Source organism: Thamnophis elegans, chromosome 1, assembly GCF_009769535.1.
Source record: "Thamnophis elegans isolate rThaEle1 chromosome 1, rThaEle1.pri, whole genome shotgun sequence".
Classification (NCBI taxonomy): domain Eukaryota; kingdom Metazoa; phylum Chordata; class Lepidosauria; order Squamata; family Colubridae; genus Thamnophis; species Thamnophis elegans.
The window spans coordinates 63,246,913-63,267,590 of record NC_045541.1 but is presented as its reverse complement, the minus strand read 5'-3'; the positions used below and the strand labels follow the sequence as shown (position 1 = coordinate 63,267,590).

At 42.0% G+C, this 20,678-nt stretch overlaps 1 protein-coding gene across 2 annotated transcripts in view; it reads right to left on the bottom strand.

The window, feature by feature from the left end:
* The window catches only part of SLC11A1 (solute carrier family 11 member 1), a 53,755-nt gene that overhangs the window by 9,442 nt on the left and 23,635 nt on the right, over positions 1–20,678 (bottom strand). For both annotated transcript variants that reach the window (XM_032217239.1, XM_032217247.1), the window contains 3 exons: positions 11,253–11,411; positions 10,101–10,199; positions 8,318–8,437 (listed from right to left, as the gene is read on the bottom strand). In XM_032217239.1, coding sequence (XP_032073130.1) covers positions 8,318–8,437; positions 10,101–10,199; positions 11,253–11,411 — 378 coding nt within the window. The remainder of the gene's footprint in view (positions 1–8,317; positions 8,438–10,100; positions 10,200–11,252; positions 11,412–20,678) is intronic.

The window sequence follows — 20,678 nt, the reverse complement described above, 5'->3', positions numbered from 1 at the left end:
TAACCCCCTTCCGACTTCCCAGGTCCCATACCCGGCATAACTCTTTATCAAGCACAGCCTGGAGTATATTAAAACCAAATAGATTAAAAATTAAAAGATAAAAGATAAAGGAAAAAAAAGGGAATTAAAAAAAAATGAGAAAATCAATAAACTCTCTACATTGAGCTCAGCTTCCCATCATTATTAAAACTTAAACAATGTACATCATTCCTAATCTCAGTTAATTTATTACTTGCAGGATTTCAAACTATGTTGAAACCAAGTAAGTTAATCAAATGGAATTCTCTAGCTGGGGGCCTTATCTCTTTATCTAAATATCCAAACCTTTAATTTGTCCCTTTTACCTCCTTCTCTATAAAGCAATTTAAACACATCTCAAATGCTTCTCTCGGTTTCCTTTTCCAACTCCTCTCGTCCTGCCTCTACCCATGTCCATATATATATTTTATTTTCATCCGTACTCCTCACATATTTGCTCCGCCTTCCTGCAGACTCTCTGGGTATATCCTTCCAAACATTATATTCAAATAACAGTTTATACAAAAATCAACTTACTTTCTGGCTCAAAATAAGCTCTAATTAAACCTTCACTACCCTCCCATCTACACCCCACTTCCCAACTCCATTCATCCTAAACCACAATCCAAGAACATCACGATCCCCGCCCTCCTCACCCTAGAGAATAAATCATAAACAATTTAAATAAAAGTTCAAAGTTATCCATCAAGTCTTTTTTAAGTCCCATACAATATATTTTCCGAGGAAATCAGCATCACTTCTTTCAGCCTTAATGTCTCTTCATCAGTATACAACTATACCATTTTAAAGTATTATTCAAGTTAAAAATTAAGCAAATGTTTTGGAAGCATAGCTAAATCCTTGTTCTCTGCTCTTCTGCCCTTCCGGAGGGGGAAAGCGATACCTCCCGCCTTGTGGTTGTGTGTTTTGTTGTTTCTCTTCTACTTCTGCTTGTCTTTCTCCAAGTCCGGGTGATTCAGGAAGTCCCGCCTTCAGGATCCTGTAATAAAAATCTCGGGCTTCCCAAACAGAGTTGAGGCGATGTTTTTGGTCATTAAATGTAACTGTAATACCAAATGGCACTTCCCATCTATACTGTATCTGAGAATTTCTGAGTTCTTTAGTTAGAAAAGCATAGTCTCTCCTGGCTCTTAACATTTGAGATGGTATTTCTTTGGAAACAATCAGGTCCTGTCCATCAATTCGCAGCCTGTTATTATAAAACTCTTGTATTATCGCGTTTCTGGATTCTCTTGTAGCAAAATATATAATTATATCTCTCGGAAGCTGTCTCTGTTTTGCTATGCACGAATTATGGCGGTAAATATTTTGGATCTGCCAATCAAAGTTGAGTCCCGGACTTCCCACCGAACGACTAAAAGCCTCAAAAAAGGTCTGTTTCAAATTCTCCTGTTCATTTTCACGCAATCCCCTAACTCTTATTGCAAACGCAGTCTTCTTATAATTTGTCATAACAAGTTGTTTTTGTGCGTTTTCAACTTCCTGTTGTAACATTTCAATTTTAGATGTCAGGTTAGAATTAGCTTCTTCCAAAATCTCAAGTTTATCCTCCATTCCAGCAATATAATCTGTCATTACAGTTATAATCCCGATCATATCCTCCTTTGTTTGAGCAATCTTGGCATCAAGTTTGTCACATAAGTCCGAAATAAGTTGCTTCATTTCCTCTCTAAATTCTTTAAGGGTTTCAAAAAGAAATTCTTTCGTTAACAAATCTCCAGTAGAGGGCGTAGAAGGCAAGAGCTGCAGCTTTATCGCAATTGCTTGGGATGTATTGTTAAAAAAATGTTTAGATTGCTTTGACTTCGGAGCCATTATAAAAAGGAAACAAACAAAGTCTCTGCTCACCTTGATTTAGGATAAGATACTTTCAATAAGCTTTGGCAGTTCGTAAAAAGAAGTCTTCAAGAAAACAAGGCTGGTTAAATATATCATATATCAAATGCGGAAGCTATAAAATCGCCATTTGGAAAAGCAGTTAGACAAAGGAGTTTTTTATAAAATTGAAGCTGGTATTTTGAATAATAATAATAAAAAAGGGTTCTCAGGAATGGTCGCTGCTCGGATTGATTTTAAATAGCTTAATTTTGTCCTGAGAGGGGGGGGGGGGACCTGCCTTGAGCTGAAAAAAAACAGCTGAGAAGATCTGGCTGGAGTAAAAAACAACTCAGCTTTTGTTGAACCTCTTCTCCGTTCACAGCGAAAAACAAAAAGCTGTGAACTACAAAGAGAGTTCTAACGACTGAGTTCCTCCCTGCTCCTTTCTTGCCTGAAAGGAGAGATATCTATAGATCTTTTAGATATACAGACCAGGACTCTGAGGGCAGCTCCGTTGAGCCACTGACAACAGCAGGCCCCTCCCCCGGAAGCCTCTGCTGGGCCCTTTTGACCAGTGCTGCAATGTGAGCACCCCTCTTTTATGATAATACCCAGAAACTTAAAACTGGCCATTTGCGCCACTCGGTTTCCATTAATAAGCAAGGGCTGAATATCTGATCTATTCCTTCTATAATTATAATTATTTCCTGAGGACATGAATGCACAACATTATATTCCACCAGTCCTTGCTCCATTTGTATGGCAACCATCCTCCCTTGTTCTCTTCCTTGTGACATTTTCCAACTTCTGCTGGCACAAGCTGCACTGCGGTGAATCCTTCTGAGGTAAATTTGGGTGGATGGGGGACTCCCCAGCTGATTCCTGATCCCTGATTTCAAGGCCACTTCTGACTAGACAAAGTCATCTTCCCCACGTCTCTTGGCAACCATGAGCAAAAGTAAAGCAGGAGGTAAGAATGGAAATCTGGTCTTTTGAAGTGCCAGTTCTCTAGGCCCCCAAAGATCCACTTCCCCCTACAGAGAGGAACAAGGCTGAAATCAAGCCTTCGGTCAGTTCTCCAGTGCCCAGAGGATCAGGAAACTGGCAGCAAGGAGGCATTACTCCAGACACTTATTCCACTTTCTGGTGATTCATGGTGGAGAAGCAGAAGGATATTTTCTTATATATCACCCACCTTGTGGCTTAGGTTCTCCAGCATCCAAACTGCAGGTGAGTGGGTGGGTGGGAGGGAAACTTCAATGGAAGACTACTGGCTGCCAAACTGGATCCACCCCACTTTTTCTTCCTGTGGAGGGAAATTGGCTCTTCCTAAATTTCCCTTTCTTTCCTTCAGGGGGAAAGGCAGAAATAGGGGGGGGGGGACCATCAACCTGTTGCCAGTTCTTTGATCCCAGAGCAGTCAGATTGCAGCGCAGACAGCAGAAGACCAGTTACTGGCATCCAAAGAGGCTTTTCCTGCTTCCCCGCTTCTTCCTCCCACTTCTCATGCAGACAGAACTCCTAGTCTTTTTCACGGTTCAGCAGATAGTGAGTGGAAATTTGATTAGCACTTCTTTAAGGCAGCAGATGTCTATGGAGATTCTCAGTCATCCCAAGTCATGGTTGTCCCAAAGGTGCTTTTTTCAAGAGGCAACTGACTTTCTGGTTTTTCTTTGAAGACATTTTGCTTCTTGGATGAGAAGTGAAACGTCTTCAAAGAAAAACCAGAAAGTCCAGTTGCCTCTTGAAAAAAGCACCTTTGGTTTAAGGTGGCAGAGTTTTTTACCGGGGTGGAATTCAGTCGGTTCGGACCAGTTTGGATGAACAGGTAGCTCCAATGATCAGCTGGGAGTGAACCAGTTCGCTTCGACGATCAGGTTAACCCGCCCCTGCGCTTTAATTACCCATATCCTCTCAGTTGATTCGCGTGGCAGAGCTGATTGCCACGCCTCAGCTGTGTTACTCCCCAGAAGTAATGTGGGAGGTAAGTCTTGCTAAAACTGCGCACGTGCGTGCAGCGCAAAACACACAATCACCGAACTGGTTGTTAAACCAACAGGATCCCACCACTGGCTCCCACCCTGCATAGCAGCAGTTAGGTTTGCCACATGGAAGAGCCATACAAATGGAAAGATCCCACTTCATCTATGGAAGCTTAGTGGCCAAGCCACTATCTCTCAGCTCAGCCTCTTCCCCACTCCCCACTTCTTCTGGGAAAAAGAGAAGATAGACTTTGTATGCGTGCCTTGTCTTCCTGAAGAAAAGGCAAGTGCAGGTAGTCCTCAATTTACAACAGTTCATTTAGTGACCATTCAAAGTTACTGAAAAAACGGATTTATGACCATTGTTCACAATTTAAAACCATGGCAGTATCCCTATGGTCACGTGATCAAAATGCAGACGCTTGGCAACTGACTCATATTTATGACGGTTGCCACGCCCTGGATTCATGTGTTCCCCTTTGGCGACCTTCTGGCAAACAAAGTCAGTAGGGAAGCCAGATTCACCTAACAATTGTGTTACTAACTTAACCATTGCAATGATTCGCTTAACCACGGTGGCAAGACAGGTCATAAAACGGGGCAAAACTCATTTACTCGTTGTGTTTCCCTCCCAAAAATTTGGCCAATGTTCCAACACTTAGGCTGGGGGGTCAAATTTTATACCCCTCAGATAGGGTCCGCAACTTAGGAGTCCTCCTGGACCCACAGCTGACTTTTGACCACCAGTTGTCGGCTGTGACCAGGGGGGCATTTGCCCAGGTTCGCCTGGTCCGTCAGTTGCGGCCCTACCTAAACCGGGAGGCCCTCGCAACAGTCACTCGAGCCCTTGTGATCTCTAGGCTGGAATACTGCAATGGGCTCTACATGGGGTTGCCCTTAAAGTGCATCCGGCGACTGCAGTTAGTCCAGAATGCAGCCGCACGAGTGATAGTGGGCGCACCGCGGTTCGCCCACGTTACACCCATCCTCCGCGAGCTGCACTGGCTACCTGTTGATCTCCGGGTGCGCTTCAGGGTATTGATGACCACCTTTAAAGCCCTCCATGGTAGTGGATCTGGGTACTTGAGAGACCGCCTTCTGCCGATCACTTCCCTTTGACCGATTAGATCGCACAGACTGGGCCTCCTCCGCACTCCATCTGCCAGTCAATGTCGACTGGCGACTACACGGAGGAGAGCCTTTTCTGTTGCAGCTCCGACCCTGTGGAACGACCTCCCCGTTGAGATTCGTACCCTCACCACCATCCAGACCTTCCGCACAGCCCTCAAGACCTGGCTCTCCCATCAGGTCTGGGGATAGGTTTCCAATTTACCCGCCCGAGTGTTGACTGTTGAATGCAAGTTGTGTTTTTATTATTTTCTTTCTTTTGTTCACATATTGTTTGTCTTTGATAGTGCACCCCCTTCCCTTTGATTGTAAGCCGCCCTGAGTCCCCTCAGGGAAAAGGGCGGCCTATAAATCTTAATAAAATGACTAAATGACTAAAAATTTAACAAATGTCTCACTCAGCAACATGAATTTTGGGCTCCATTGCGGTCGTAAGTTGAGGACTGTGTGTAAATCTAACAAATGAAGCTCTCTTTCTCAGTGACCTTTGGCTAATCTATTTCTAAACTGGGTTGGGGCCTGCATTCCTTCACTTGCATTCTCAAGTCATCCTGGCTAGGGATGAAAATCTCAGGGCCCAAGATAACTGAAGGGAAGACCATCTTAAAATTAGGCCCAGAGCATCCTGTAGCCTGAGACAGCATGTGAATCAAATTAGGGGGAATCAGATAAGTGTGCACAAACAGTATGTTTGTGTGGGTGTAGTACAGCATAAGAATGGTTTTGGGAGGGAGCCCATTTTAAAGATTTTATCCAGAGGAAATGTATCCAGTGTTAATCATGATAAAGCTTACAGAGAACATATGCCTTCCCAATGCTGGTTGTTATGGAATCAAGTGGGATAATATTGCATTCCTCTTCCTCCATTTACAAGGTTTCTGGAGACATTTGGTGGCCTCCTGTGGAACACAAAGTTGCTTTGATCCATCTGGTCACTTCTGAATAGCAGACTAGCAATTATTAGACCATAGATGGCAGCATTGCAATTTCTTGTAGTTGAGGTTTACCACAAGTGTTTGCCCCAAGTCCCGTTAAATGTCTTCAGCTAGCTTTAATTGGGATTAGACCAAGGGTGTCCAAACTTGGGAACTTTAAGTCTTATGGACTTCAACTCCCAGAATTCCCCAGCAGGCTGGGAATTCTGGGAGTTGAAGTCCACAAGTCTTAAAGTTCCCGTTTGGACACTCCTGGATTAGATCATAGAGACTAATAAATTATAGTTGTCCTGTCTTGAAAAAGACACATTTTAACTAACTGCCTTTAATGATTTATAGATATATTTTCATTGCTTTTCTGGATTTGTTTTGAAGTTTGATGCAACAGACGCCATCTAAAAAAACTAACATCTATAACAAAACTCCTCTGACCGAGGACAAGCTGTGGTCTAACCTTACCTCCCCAAAACATCTTCATATAACAGTAGAAACAAATAAAAGCAAAGAGAGACTTAGACTGTAAGCAGGAAAACACCTTCTATGCCTGCGCCACAGACTCTGTTTTGCTGTATCTTCCTGCATAAAAATATAAAATCATCAACCGGCCCTGGAATGGAATTCAGGGGAGACCTGGCTCATGTTAAGCCCTTACATATGGCACCAGCAATAGTCTTGGTCTGCTGCTGTGGTATCAATCATACTGCACTTCCACTCAGTAATTTTTTTGGCATTGTGCACTCAATCTACCCATGCATATTAATTTTTTCCAATAGTTATAATGTAGCTCTGTTGTGGAGCATTGTGGGAAATTAAAATGATAGTTAGACTAGTTATGTGGGAATGGCTCAAGTGCTATTACCTGTGACCATGTTCAAATAATCTCAAATAATCAGAGAGCCAAGGTGGGCAGTGGTTAGAGTGCAGTACTGCAGGCTACTTCAGCTGACTGCTAGTTGCAGTTTGGCAGTTCAAATCTCACCAGGCTCAAGGTTGACTCAGCCTTCCAGCCTTTCGAGGTGGGTAAAATGAGGATCCAGATTGTTGGGAGCAATGTACTGAACTCTGTAAATCGCTTAGAGAGGGCTGTAAAAGCACTGTGAAGCAGTACTATTACTATCTCATTGGGAACACAAGTTCTCCTTACTGGATTAAAGTCTAATGAGTTACAAATCCCCAATGCCAATTTTGCACATCTAGCTGTCAAAACTTGCTCCATCTTTGCCCATGAAAGCACTTTGATCTGACTTGTCTAGGCAAAGAAGATCATTGGATTAGTCATCCGAAAAACTGCTAGCATTGATGGTAGATTGTATCACACTGTCTGGTGTGATCCCGAAAAGGGGAAGAGAAAGAAAGCTATAGGTCTTAACTAACAGTTTTGCTTGACATGCTAAGCAAACCCAAAATTCAGGGTACCACTTTAACTAGTAAGACAGAGCAGAGAGCATTGGGGCAGGAAAAAAGAGACAGCAGTAGTATGGAAGCAAACCTTAGACCAGTGGTAGTCAACCTGGTCCCTACCGCCTACTAGTGGGCGTTCCAGCTTTCATGGTGGGCGGTAGGGGTTTGCTGTACCTCTGCTTTATAAATTTTATAAAGTTACTTCCCTACTTTATAAATCACCATTACTGTGGAACCGGTGTGGGTGGTTAGAAAATTTTACTACTAACAGAGCAGTGGTGGGATTCAGCCAGTTCGTACCACTTCGGGAGAACCGGTTGGTAACTTTCGGAGTAGTTTGGCAAACTGGTTGTTGGAAGAAATCATGAGGGCAGAGAACCGGTTGTTAAATGATTTGAATCCCACCACTGTAACAGAGATACAAAAGTCGGCATAAAAAGGTTGACTATCCCTGCCTTAGACGAATAGTTTTCAACCACCCGAAGGACAGCATATGAACTGTGCCATGGGAAAAAAGATGTTCCAACAAGATAAAATGAGTCTGGACTTAAAAGGACATACGGACCTGGAAAAAAATGGGAGAAAATATGAGAAGAGGGACTATTTCAGCTGCAGGAGAGGTCAGGAAAGATGATGAGAGAAATGGGAATATTGGAATTCCAGCAGCTATTAAATGAAATAATAGCGACCAAGACCATATATGAACATGGAAACTTCTGGTTTCACACATATTTTGACAAAGGCATATCAAGACATAGTGATACCATTATGCATTGGAGATATATGTAAGGAAAGGAAGAAAGACAAAGTCTAGAATTTTGAGATTTCTTTCCTTCATTTGCATTTTGTAACTTAAAAGAAAACTATAGTTACCATACATTGCTTTATATTTAATGGCTTTTATAACTATTTTAGAGGCAGGCAGGCAGACATCATTATCTCATCCTTTACCAGAACTGAATGTCAGCCCTTCACGCTCCCCAATTTACTATACATCTCCAGGTATTTTCTCACCTCCATAACAAACTGTCCTGCATAGGTTCCTGTCATGGTTGAACTTTGACCTGCTGCAAGGATTCCAACAGCCCAGATATAGAGAGCAATGGGCCCAAAGTAGCATCCTAGGATAATTCCCTGCATAGAAAAAGGCAAACATTCATCGCTTGTATTCCACAATGCACATGCTCATTGTACTATATAAAAATGCATTAAATCATTTTGACTTCATCCTGCAAAGGTCCACACAGCTGCTCAACATCTCATTTGTCCAAGCCTAACATTATAGTGGCAATGGCAACAACCTAAGGAAGTAAAAATAGAAAGTAATTACATAACTCTAATTAAAGTAAAAATGATGGAGTGGAGGAGAGGGAATTTTAAATCAATCACAAGGCTTCCAGATAAGGAAATTTAAAAAGCAATAGAAGTGACAACCATGGGTCTTGGACCTCCTCTCCCTATTGTTTAACATCTTCATGAACCTGCTAGGAGAGGCCATCTATTTAAATGCATATCTCCATCCTTGATTAGAAAGGCAACTAGTGGAATTTGATATATTTGGAAGGTGGGGAGCAGAGGTGGTGTTCAGCCAGTTCTGACAGGTTCTGGAGAACTGGTAGCAGAAATTTTTAGTAGTTTGGAGAACTGGCAAATAGGCTGGCCCCACCCCCACCCCCTCCCATCCTCCTATCTGATCTTCTTTTGTTGCCCTGAACAGGAGAACCGAGCTGGAAAGCAGGTTAGTGGAGTGGGGAGGGAATGGGGATTTTGCAGAACCTTCTCCCAGGAGTGGGGAGGGAATGGGGATTTTGCAGTATCCTTCTGTCCTGCCCACAAAGCCATGCCCACAGAATCGGTAGTAAAAAATGTTGAATCCCATCACTGGTGGGGGGGTACAGACTTGGATTCAACCCCAGCAAGATGGAGTGACTTGCAGCATCAGAGTTAAAAGACAACTGATTCTAAAAACAGCTGAACAGCTCTAGTTCCTGAGAAAACGTTGGCTCAAAATCTGGGGGCACTTCTGAATAGCAGGTGGGGAGGCCATGGCTAGAAAGCCCTTTGTGCGATTATATCTTATATGCCATTTAAAACCATTTCTGGAAAAAGGAAGCTTTGTTAATGATTGCTCATGCCCTTGTCAACGGATGTCTGGACAACTACAATGCAAATCCACCCTTGCACACCGATTGGGAGCTTCACCTGGCTCAGCATGTGGTGACAAAGTAATTATGGACATTCCTAGGTTTGCCCATAAAACATAATTATGTGAGCTGCATTGCCTGTGAGTTGCTTCTCAGTGCAAGTCCTTAGAAGAACAGAAGCAGTTGAGCGTTCATCTGAAGCAGGGGTGTCAAACTCAAAACTTGCAGGCCACATCCAGCCCATGGAGTGCTTAATCTGGCCCACAGGGCCACCCTGGAAACAGTGAAGGACCAGCCTGCGGTGCCTCTGCCAGTGAAAATGGAGCTCAGGCGGGCCGCACGCAGCCCACCCAAGCTCTGTTTTTGGCTGCCACAGCCTCTGCAACCCTCTGTTAGGGAAAATGGAGCTTGGAAGAGTTGTGCTTTCGCTGACAGAGCACTCGGGGCACCACAGGTGCCCCCAACATGAGTGATGTTCAGCTGGCCCTGCCTATGCTGGCCATGCTGCTTGGCCCTCCTGAGGTCAAACACAATCCTGATGTGGCCCTCAATGAAATCAAGTTTGACACCCCTGATCTGAAGGTTCTATGCTGTTCATCTGTTTTGTATTGGCACCAATTTGGTTGATAGCCATCATTTTGCTGGATACTTACCCCTTGGAAAATATCTACAGTCACAGTCTCATTATTTTCAGGAAAGTTGGGGAAAATGCTCTGATTCAAGAATAAACTCTGATTGGCACAGACATCATGCTGGATTATATAAAACAAAAGAAAAAGAAAACCAAAACTGTTTCATTAGAAATCAGAAACAGGTCTATTACAAGCACCTTGGAGCAGCAAATTCCTGCACTCTTTGCTCTGCCATAGAAAGACCAGCCTGCTGTTTGAGAAATTGTAGGATAACTCTACCTTAAATCTTTTTAGTGCTATTAACATCTTCCAATATTCCTTGTCATCCCATTTTGTATCACTGTGTATCTGTGTAAATTCTCTAGAACAAATTACAACTCTCACACAAATAGGTGGGATCCGCAGGTCTGTCGTTATGCTCCTTACCATCACTTGTACCCCATTTTTCCAGGCTTTGTTGCCTATAAGGGCAAGCTTCCTGTATTTAATGGTAGGAGCACTTCTGTTATATGGCAATGCTGTAAAAAATTGCTTCAGTTTTCTTCCTTTTTCACAACTGGTAAAAGGAAGCTTTTACTACATTGGTTTGCATGAATGGGTTCCTGTTTCTTTGACTATATCACTGATACATAGTATAGGACATTCTACCAGATGGGCTAGGATAGGCAAATAGGACAAGTATGGCCAATTCCTATTTGGCTGAAGAAATAACTCTGGGTCACAGCGAGAGAGAGAGAGAAAGAGCGAGGGAGGGAGGGAGGGAGGGAGAGGGGGGAGGGAGGGAGGAAGAGAGAGAGAAAAAGAGAGAGAGGGAGAAATATGACTTTAATTGCCACTGTCTAAGTGCTTCTCCCATGGGGATGCAGTGGGTGATTTTCTTTCCTGGTTTTAAAAACAATTTTCTATATCCTCCCAGCTTAATCTGACTGTTTCCTAATTGCTTGATTGATTCATATCTATCTATATTTTGCTTTTCCCTCCAAATTTGACCCTCTTTAGTTCCCTTTGGGAAAGCTCTTAGGCTTATGGACAGACAGGATCCCCAAGTCCATTTCTATCATTTTCTATGGTCAAAAGAATAAAAGGCTATATGTAGGGGGAAAGATATTATAGGTGTTAATGTCAGAATGGGCTTTAAGGGAAAATGGGTGTGTGTGTGTTTCCCTCACTTACCGCTTCCTGGTTGCTGCGTTGAAAAAAAGCCTGGCCAAACACAGACATGACAAAGAGATTGATGAGGAAGGAAACAAAGAGTGCAATGGTGGATTCAATCAGAAAGTACATATTGGCTTCTTTCACTGCTTTCTGGTTGGCGCGATCTACTTCTCGGGTCTGTTGGGAAAACAATACAATGTTGTTAGTTGCGAAGTTGTGTCCAACCCTTTGCAACCCCATTGACAACATTCTTCCAAGACTTCCTGTCCTCTAACATCCTCTGGAGTCGATTTAAACTCATGCCTCATGCTTCAATGACTCCATCCAGCCACCTCATTCTCTGCCGTCCCTTCTTCTTTGGCCCTCAATCTTTCCCAGCATTAGGCTCTTCTCCAGTGAATCCTTCCTTCTCATTGGATAGCCAAAGTATTTGAGTTTCATCTTCAGGATCTGGCCTTCTAAAGAGCAGTCAGGGTTGATCTCCTCTATGACAGACCAGTTTGATGTCTTGCAGTCCAAGGAACTTGCAGGAGTCTTCTCCAGCACCATAGTTCAAAGGCCTCAATTCTTTGGTGCTCAACAATGCAATAGCTTCTACTTTTATGTATGCCACAGGATGTTCCAGTGGTCTTGCCCCCTCCCCATAGGACACAGGTTGTTAGGGCAGAGAGGACTGCTGCATTAACAATATGGGTTGTCTTTGGGCATTTCCAAACAGAGCTTTGGAGTTAAGTCATTTTGATGTCAAACTGCATTGACTTGGAGTAGCAGAGACAACTATCTTCCACTATCTATCCCCAAATATCAAATTGCAAGAATTCTGTTTTCCAGTTGAAGGTGGTGCCTGGGTGGTGACAGCTGTGGCCAAAAAAAAGGCATAATGCTTGTTAGCATTATGCCCCCCCCCACCACCACTGACAGTGGTTTCCACCAAGGTCCTCTGTTCCAGCGGGAACAGAGGTTTAATCCCATTGGTCAAAGGGTCTGACAGACTCCTTTAAAAGGGGCTGCTGTCCGACTCATCTCTCCTGGACTTTTGCTGTTTGCTTACTTGCAATAAAAATCTAACACTGGCGACGAAGGTGGGATTGGAAGGCAACTAGGCGAACAAAAAGAGCAAAAGAGATTCTGCAAGTACATCCAACCTGGAGTCCTGGAGGGCATCGAGCAGCCATCGCTGAGTGGCAAAATTGAATCACCCTCTCTTCGTAGGATGGCTATGCACGCCCCACCAACTCCGTATGATCCAGTCACCGAGCACTGGGAATAGTACAAAATTGACAAACTCGTGAGCCAGGGCATCCTAGAGCCAGTCGATCACACACAATGGGAGATTCCTATTGTGATACCCGTCAAATCTGACGGGTATGTCAGCATCTGCACGGACTACAAGTGCACAATAAATAAAGTGTTACAACAAAGCGCCTACCCTGTACCCATTGTACACCACCTACTACATTCGCTAGGCCCAGGGAAAGTCTTTGCAAAATTGGACATGGTGCAGGCATACCAACAACTGCCAGTAGATGGCACTACAGCAGAGGCCCAAACCACTGTGACGCACAGGGGTGCATTCAAATGCCACCACCTGCAATTTGGAGTTAGTATTGCCCTGGGACTGTTCCAAAGTGTCATGGAACGGCTTTTGCAGGGGATTCCAGGAGTCATCCCCTATTTCGACAACATCTTGGTATTGGCTGCAAACGAGGTGCAACTTTTAAAACACATATGAACAGTTTTGGCCAGAATTAGAGACAAGGATTAGAGAATTAGAGCCTCAAAAAAGAAAAATGCCAAATTAATGTATCAAAGGTTGAATTCCTAGGGTACCTGATTGATGGGTCTGGAATTCACCCGACCTCACAAAAAATTAAAGCCATTCAGGATACCCCCACACCTTGCAATCAAACCGAACTGCAGGTGTTCCTCGGGCTCCTTAATTTCTACAGCATCTTTCTCAAACAGAAAGCCATCATTGCTGAACCATTACATCACCCCCTGGCCAAGAAAACGAAGTGGTCCTGGGGCAAAGCTGAGACTACTCTATTTGCTGCAGTAAAAGGACTCCTGTCAGCAGATTCCTTCCTAGTCCAATACAGCCAGACCTTGCCGTTGGTGCTAACCTGTGACGCTTCTCCTTTTGGCGTTAGTGCTATCCTCAGCCACCTCATGCCTAACGGAACCGAAGCCCCTATTGCATTTTACTCCAGGACCTTGTCTGCTGTGGGGCGGAACTACAGCCAATTGGACTGTGAGGCTTTGGCTGCAGTGGCCGGAGTTACGAGGTTCCACGAATATCTCTACAGTCGGGACTTTGAACTGGTTACGGGCCACAAGCCATTGTTGGGTTTACTGGCTGGGGACCGCCCTACCCCGGTATCATTATCTCTCCGCATGACCAGGTGAACTATTCTCTTGGCTGCCTACTCCTACTGTCTCATTCACTGACCCAGCTCCACTTTGGGGGCACGCTGATGCCTTGAGCCGCTGCCCATTGCCTGAAGTTCTCGCTGACCCCATCCCCGAGACGCCGGTCCTTCTCATTAACTGCCTGGAGACCGGGCCCGTCTTGTCTAGTGACGTTGCACATCATTCTGCGAAGGACTCCACAATAAAGCAAATTTTGAACTGGGTGTGGAGGGGGTGGCCCAAGGGGCCTGTTGGGGCTGATTTCAAAATGTATTTTGCTAAACGCGATGAGTTGGTGGTGGTTAACAGGTGTTTACTGTGGGGAGACCGGGTAATTATTCCCACCAAACTGCACATTGCAGTATTAGAAGCTTTATATGTAGGGCATCCTGGAATCATCAAGATGAAGTCTCTGGCTAGGAATTACGTATGGTGGCCTAACATGGACAGGGAGATTGAAGAATGGGTGGCTACCTACACGCCGTGCCAGGAATCCAGACCGTCTCCCCCAGGGGCGCCCGCTAAGGAGTGGGAGCAACCACAAGCACCATAGTCCAGGGTACACATTTACTTCACTGGCCCCGTATATGGCCAGACATTCTTCATAGTTGTGGACGCTTACTTGAAATGGTTAGAAGTAGTCCTGATGACCTCCACTACGGCATCAAGGTGCTATGGAGACTTTTCTCCACACACGGCCTGCCCGACGTCTTGGTCTCTGACAACAGGCCCCAATTTACGGCCATGCAATTTGAGACCTTCCTAGCATCTCAGGGAATCAGGCATGCCCTGGTCGCGCCATTCCATCCGGCCTCCAATGGTCAGGTGGAGAGAATGGTGAGAGCTGCAAAACAGGCCCTCGCTAGGATGGGCCCAGGTGATTGGCAAACATGGGTTGACCACTATTTACTGATCCAGCACATCACACCCAGTGCCACCACGGGGAGAAGCCCCTCCAAACTTCTCATGAGGCGCTAGTTAAGGTTACACTTAGACTGGTTACACCCCAATTATTCTGCCTCATCACCCCCAGACTCCACAAGTAAGATTCAGTCTTTTAGCATAGGGGATTCAGTATACGCCCATAACTATGCCAGGGGAACTCTGTGGATTCCTGCCACAGTAATAGGTATTACCGGCCCTCGATCATATCTGGTAGAGCTCGAGGACAGTAGAAATTGGAGAAGGCATATTGACCAACTCTGTAGCCACATTTCCAACTCCACTCTTAGACAACTAGTGGTAACTCCTACACAAGTTAGCCAAAGCCCTACCCAAAAAGAATGAAATAGCAGTCCTTCAACGACCAACTCAAGCCCGAGAGTACCGGAAGACTTATCTGATTTTGATGCAGGCCTGCAGCGAGCTCCGAGCGAGCCAACTCCAGAAGCTCCAGCTGCGGCCTGTGAAAAGTTCCAGGAGTTTCCACCAAGCGGGGCTGCGGAGCAAACAAGTCCGTCCAACTTGTTCAAGGAAACCACTCCTATTGAACTGTGCAGGTCAAGCAGAGCTACCCAAAGGCCCACCTACCTGTGTGACTATCTTAACAGTTGGATTGTTCTATCCTAGAGGGGAGGGGTGTTAGATATCCCCCCCCCACTGGCAGTGGTTTCCACCAAGGTCCTCTGCTCCAGTGGGAACAGAGGTTTAATCCCATTGGTCAAAGGGTCTGACAGACCCCTTTAAAAGGGGCTGCTGTCCGACCCATCTCTGCCGGATGTTTGCTGTTTGCTTACTTGCAATAAAGAGCTGTTGTTACTGTAGCCTTTGTGTGCCTATCCATTGCCCGATCTAACAATGCTGACTGGTAGCCATGTTGCCGCTCTGCTCCTTCTCTCATTGTTCAAGGCTAGGTGAGGAAGAGCTGGATGGCTCAGCTTGAGTTGTTGGAACCCGTGCAAGACAATCATGAGCTGTTCGGAGATGGGTTTGGAGGAAGACGGGAGTATTAAGAGCATTTGTGAGGGATAAAAGTGCCCCAAACCTGACAATGTGTAGGGGGACAATTGAAATCGATCCAACCATTTGAGAGTGTAGGTGAGGTCATCTATCAGACAAATCTAGGGATGGGTTGATGCTTCACAATAACCTCTGTTTAGAAGCCCCAACACACTATCCCAAACCGTGAGAAGTCAAGGACAAGGTTTAGCTAGGTTTTTATTCCAAATAAGTCATCCTAGTATTGACAAAAATCTACTGAGTTTAAGAATCTTGTTATATATTTGTGTGTGTGGCCTCAGGGTTTAAACCCTGGATTCCTTTCTCCTGCCGTCATCAAAGATTTTTTGTAGTCTGTTTCCCAGGCGTCATGTTAATGGCACTGCGCTGTGTTTACACAATCATCTGGTGTATTCTCGGGCTTCTTGTTTCCTGCCTTGTCAGCTTCAGTCCCATGAAGCTATCACATGCTTTGCTTTTCGCCCAGCATGACATATAAATGGCTTTGGGCTATGTGCAACCATTAAGGCTTCTCCAATAAAACATGCTTTAAAATAATATTGGCCGAGCATTACCCAGACTGCTTTCACATATACAGTACTTATATCGCGAATGCCATTTTCAAATAATTTCTTAATATCTGGGCATTATGTATTGTTTTAGTGATAAAGAATTTAGTGATAATTAAACTTTTGAGTTTGAATACGGTAGTTAATTATTTTAACTGAAAATACTGCAGTAATATGTCAGATTTACTATATTATAATTTTGTTCATATTCTAGGTTTTAAAAATAATTATAACTACACTAACGAAGGATTTTTCAACGTAGTAAGCCAGGAAAAGGGAAAAGTTTGAAACTAATAAAATTTTGGGACATCTAGTTTAATGGTGGCTATTCTAACAAGAAAACATCTATTTCAATTTACCACAAAATATTATAATTTTAAAACTGGTATCAACATTTTCTAATAACTACTCCTAAATATCTAAATCCATCTTAAGTTAATATGCAGACTAGTGGGTTTCCAAAGGCATTTTTTGCAACACCCCGATCAACATTAATTAGCACACAAATGATTTATGAAACTTTATATCTAGTTATGCCACTGTGGGAAATGTATTTAAGTTGCAATCAGAGAATATCTTGGTCAGAATTTGCAAAAAAATAATAATGTCATCTGCAAATAGGTTTATTACATGATACATCCTTTTTTATATTAAGACTTTGAATATTCTTATTCCACTTAATACTCTGTTGATTTGATGGTTTGGTTCTGCAACCCAACAAGACAGACACGGACTTCAGAGGATAATTAGAATTGCAGAAAAAACAATTACAACCTGCCTTCCAATGAGGACCTGTATACTGCTCAAGTCAAAAAGAGGGCTGTGAAAATATTTACACACCCCTCACATCCTGGACATACATTATTTCAACTTCTACCTTCAAAACGACACTATAGAACACTGCACACCAGAAAAAACTGGATACAAGAACAGTTTTCCCCAAATGCCATCACTCTGCTAAACAAATAATTCTCTCAATACTGTCAAACTATTTACTAAATCTGCATTACTATTAATCTTTTCATTGTTCCCATCACCCATCTCCTCCCACTTATGACTGTATGACTGTAACTTTGTTGCTTGTATCCTTATGACTTATATTGATTTTTCCTAGAATTATTTGATTGCTTATTTGTACCCTATGACTATCATTAAGTGTTGTATCTTATGATTTATGACGAATGTATCAACTTTTATGTACACTGAGAGCATATGCACCAAAGACAAATTCCTTGTGTGTCCAATCACACTTGGCCAATAAAGAATTCTATTCTATTCTATTAGCACTTACATAGTCATGTCTGACCATATGTTCAAATCCAGATTGATATGTAATATGTAATAAGGCTGTGCATTTGATGAGGGACTTTAGTTGTGAAGGAAGCATTTATGTGGCTTCAAGCTATGAAGCAACTTCTCTGAATTTCAGAATAGTTACTTCAAAGGTCTCTCAAAGCTTCTTTGCATGCATAGCAAATCTCATGACATCAAATAGATGTCCTTTGTATTTTTGCAGTGTGGATCCAAAGGGATGCTTGATTCATACATGAAGTGACTTTGTCAACTGTTCTGTAGAGGCTAATTACTTAAACTTTCTTATGCCTATTGTATAGTAGAGCAGTCAATACTGGTTTGTTATGATGTAAATGTGCAACTGGAAAGTATTCTGACACCGTTAGGACTCTTATTAGATTAAAACAGTTTCTCAGCCTTGGCAAATTTAAGATGTATAGACTTCAATTTCCAGAATTCCTCAGCTGATTATAGATAACTAGAAACCCAATTGGTTTCCAGTCAGAAATTTTTGCTTCTGCAAATACCCTGCTGCATACCTAGATTTGATTTTTTTGGGGGGAAAAATCTAGTCCAACAGCATCGATTCATGAAATCTAGCCATTTTAAAATTCATTACATTAATAGTCTTCAGTTTCTATTATTGTTTAATTAAGATATTCTGCATGTTTCTCAATTAATTTAATAATGTAAGTGTTTATTAGTCCTTTAGTTAATGGTTTTAGCATTGTCTGGACTGACTTATACACAGAATAATATTTTCTAAAAGTATTGTTACTTACTGTATAATTTGCTTCCCACAAATGCTTTCTAATACATTTTCATGTCATCCATTTTCAGCCTGAATGTTAACTTGAAAGTAATTTTGTATCCCCTTAGATATAATTATCTTTGGTCCAATTAATTAAAGATCCATTACTTAATAATTAAGAATCTGATTTTTATATAAGTGTAAAGGAATAGTAGAGCTCAGATTAAAATAATCTAATACGACATGGCAGGATCAGAAATGGTTGCTCTTCAAATGTACGTTTTAAGAAGACTTCCTGCCTAAATACTAAGATGCGAGCAAAGTTACCCAAACCTTTCTTTGACATTATGGATGACTTTGAATTGAGAGATATTTGGCGAGAAAGAAATGCAGAGGAATATGACTTCACTTTCTTCTCGGACAGGCATCAATCCCTTTCAAGGATTGATTTTATACTAACCACTAATGATTTGCTTTCTAGGGTCAAGAAGACAAAGATTGCGGCTAGGGTCCTTTCGGACCATAACCCAGTTTGGATGGAGTTGGGAAGGGTAGCGCAGGCAAGAAGGTCTTGGAGATTGAATGAAAACTTATTTAGATATGAAAAGTATATTAATGATTGTAAAAAATTACTATCTGAATATTTTGTTTTGAATATGAATAAGGGTACATCTATGGAATTTGTATGGGATGCAAGCAAAGCGTATATGAGAGGAGTGCTGATGAATATAAATAAAACACATAGAAATAAACAAGGGTTAAAACGAACAGAACTGGAAGAGGAAATTAAGAGAAAAGAGTTGGAGTTAACAATGAACCCAGACAATACAAAGGTTAAGGAAGCTATTAATATATTAAAATCTCAATTTGACATGTTGATCTCTGACCAGGTAGCCACTAATTTATTATATGCAAAACACAATACTTTTTGTAATGCAAACAAACCTGGCAGATGGTTAGTTTATCAGATTAGGAAAAAAGGAAAACTCGAAATATATCTAAACTGATTTACAGAGGGAAGGAGGTGTTTCAACAGGAAGAGATTCAAAAGGCTTTTCGGGAATTTTTTACAGAACTGTATAAAGGGGATAAAATTAATGGTTTAGACATAGACAAATATTTAGATAAAGAGAAAATACCTTCAGTTAGAGAAGAGCACAGGCAAAAATTGAATCAACCAATAACCTTGGGGGAAATCTTGCAGGTAATTAAGCAATTAAAGTCAGGGAAAGCACCAGGTACAGATGGCTTGACAGCGGTTTACTATAAAAACTTACAGTTAGAAATGGTAGAACCTCTTAGAGAATTATTTAATATGATTCAAATGGAAGGTAAAGTGCCTCCATCTTGGAAGACAGCGTTTATATCTTTGATACCCAAAGAAGATCAAGATACTACTCAACCCAAAAATTATAGACCTATTTCATTACTGAATGTAGATTATAAAATTTTTACTAAAATATTAGCAAATAGGTTAATGTTGGTTATTCAACAATTGATACACACTGACCAAACAGGTTTTCTACAGGGGAGACAGATGAAAAGTAATGTCAGATTAATTATTAATGCATTAGAATATTTGGGAAAGAACAATCAGATCCCTGCTGCGTTTATATTTTTGGATGCTGAGAAGGCTTTTGATCGAGTTAACTGGCAATTTCTGCTGAAGATATTGCAAAAAATGCAGATAGGAGATAATTTTTTACAGTCAATTAAAGCAATATACCAACAGCAAACAGCACAAATCATAGTCAATGGAAGTTTAACAGACTCTTTTCAAATTGGAAAAGGTACAAGACAGGGCTGTCCTTTGTCCCCATTATTGTTTATTATAACTTTGGAAGTATTGTTGAATAAAATATGGGGCTTGGATGGTTTAAAAGGGATCAAGATTAGGCAGCAAGAATATAGAGTCCACGCTTTTGCGGATGATTTGGTCATAATATTGGAACAACCACAGGAATCCAGTATGGTTTTAATGAATACGATTAATCAATATGGTCAAGTGTCTGGCTTTAAAATAAATTTAGGAAAAACCAAAATATTAGCTATAAATATGAATATTAAACAAAAGGAAGAATTAGGAGTGATGCTAAGATGTGAGGTAGTTAAAAAAGTCAAATATCTTGGAGTTAACATTTTAATTTCAAATGGGAAATTATATAAGCATAATTATGAACCACTTTGGCATAATATACAGACGGAGATGAAAAAATGGGAGAAATTGCACTTACCTTTGCTGGGTAGGATAGCGGCAGTGAAAATGAACATTTTACCAAAATTTCTTTTCCAAATGTTACCTATACTTAAAAAAGATGTGAACCTTTTAGAATGGCAGAAGGGTATCAACAAATTTGTGTGGGCAGGAAAGAAGCCGAGGGTAAAGATGAAAATAATGCAAGATGTACGTGAGAGAGGAGGATTGAAACTACCTAATTTAAAAATATATTATGATGCAGTGGCATTATCTGTAATTAGTGATTG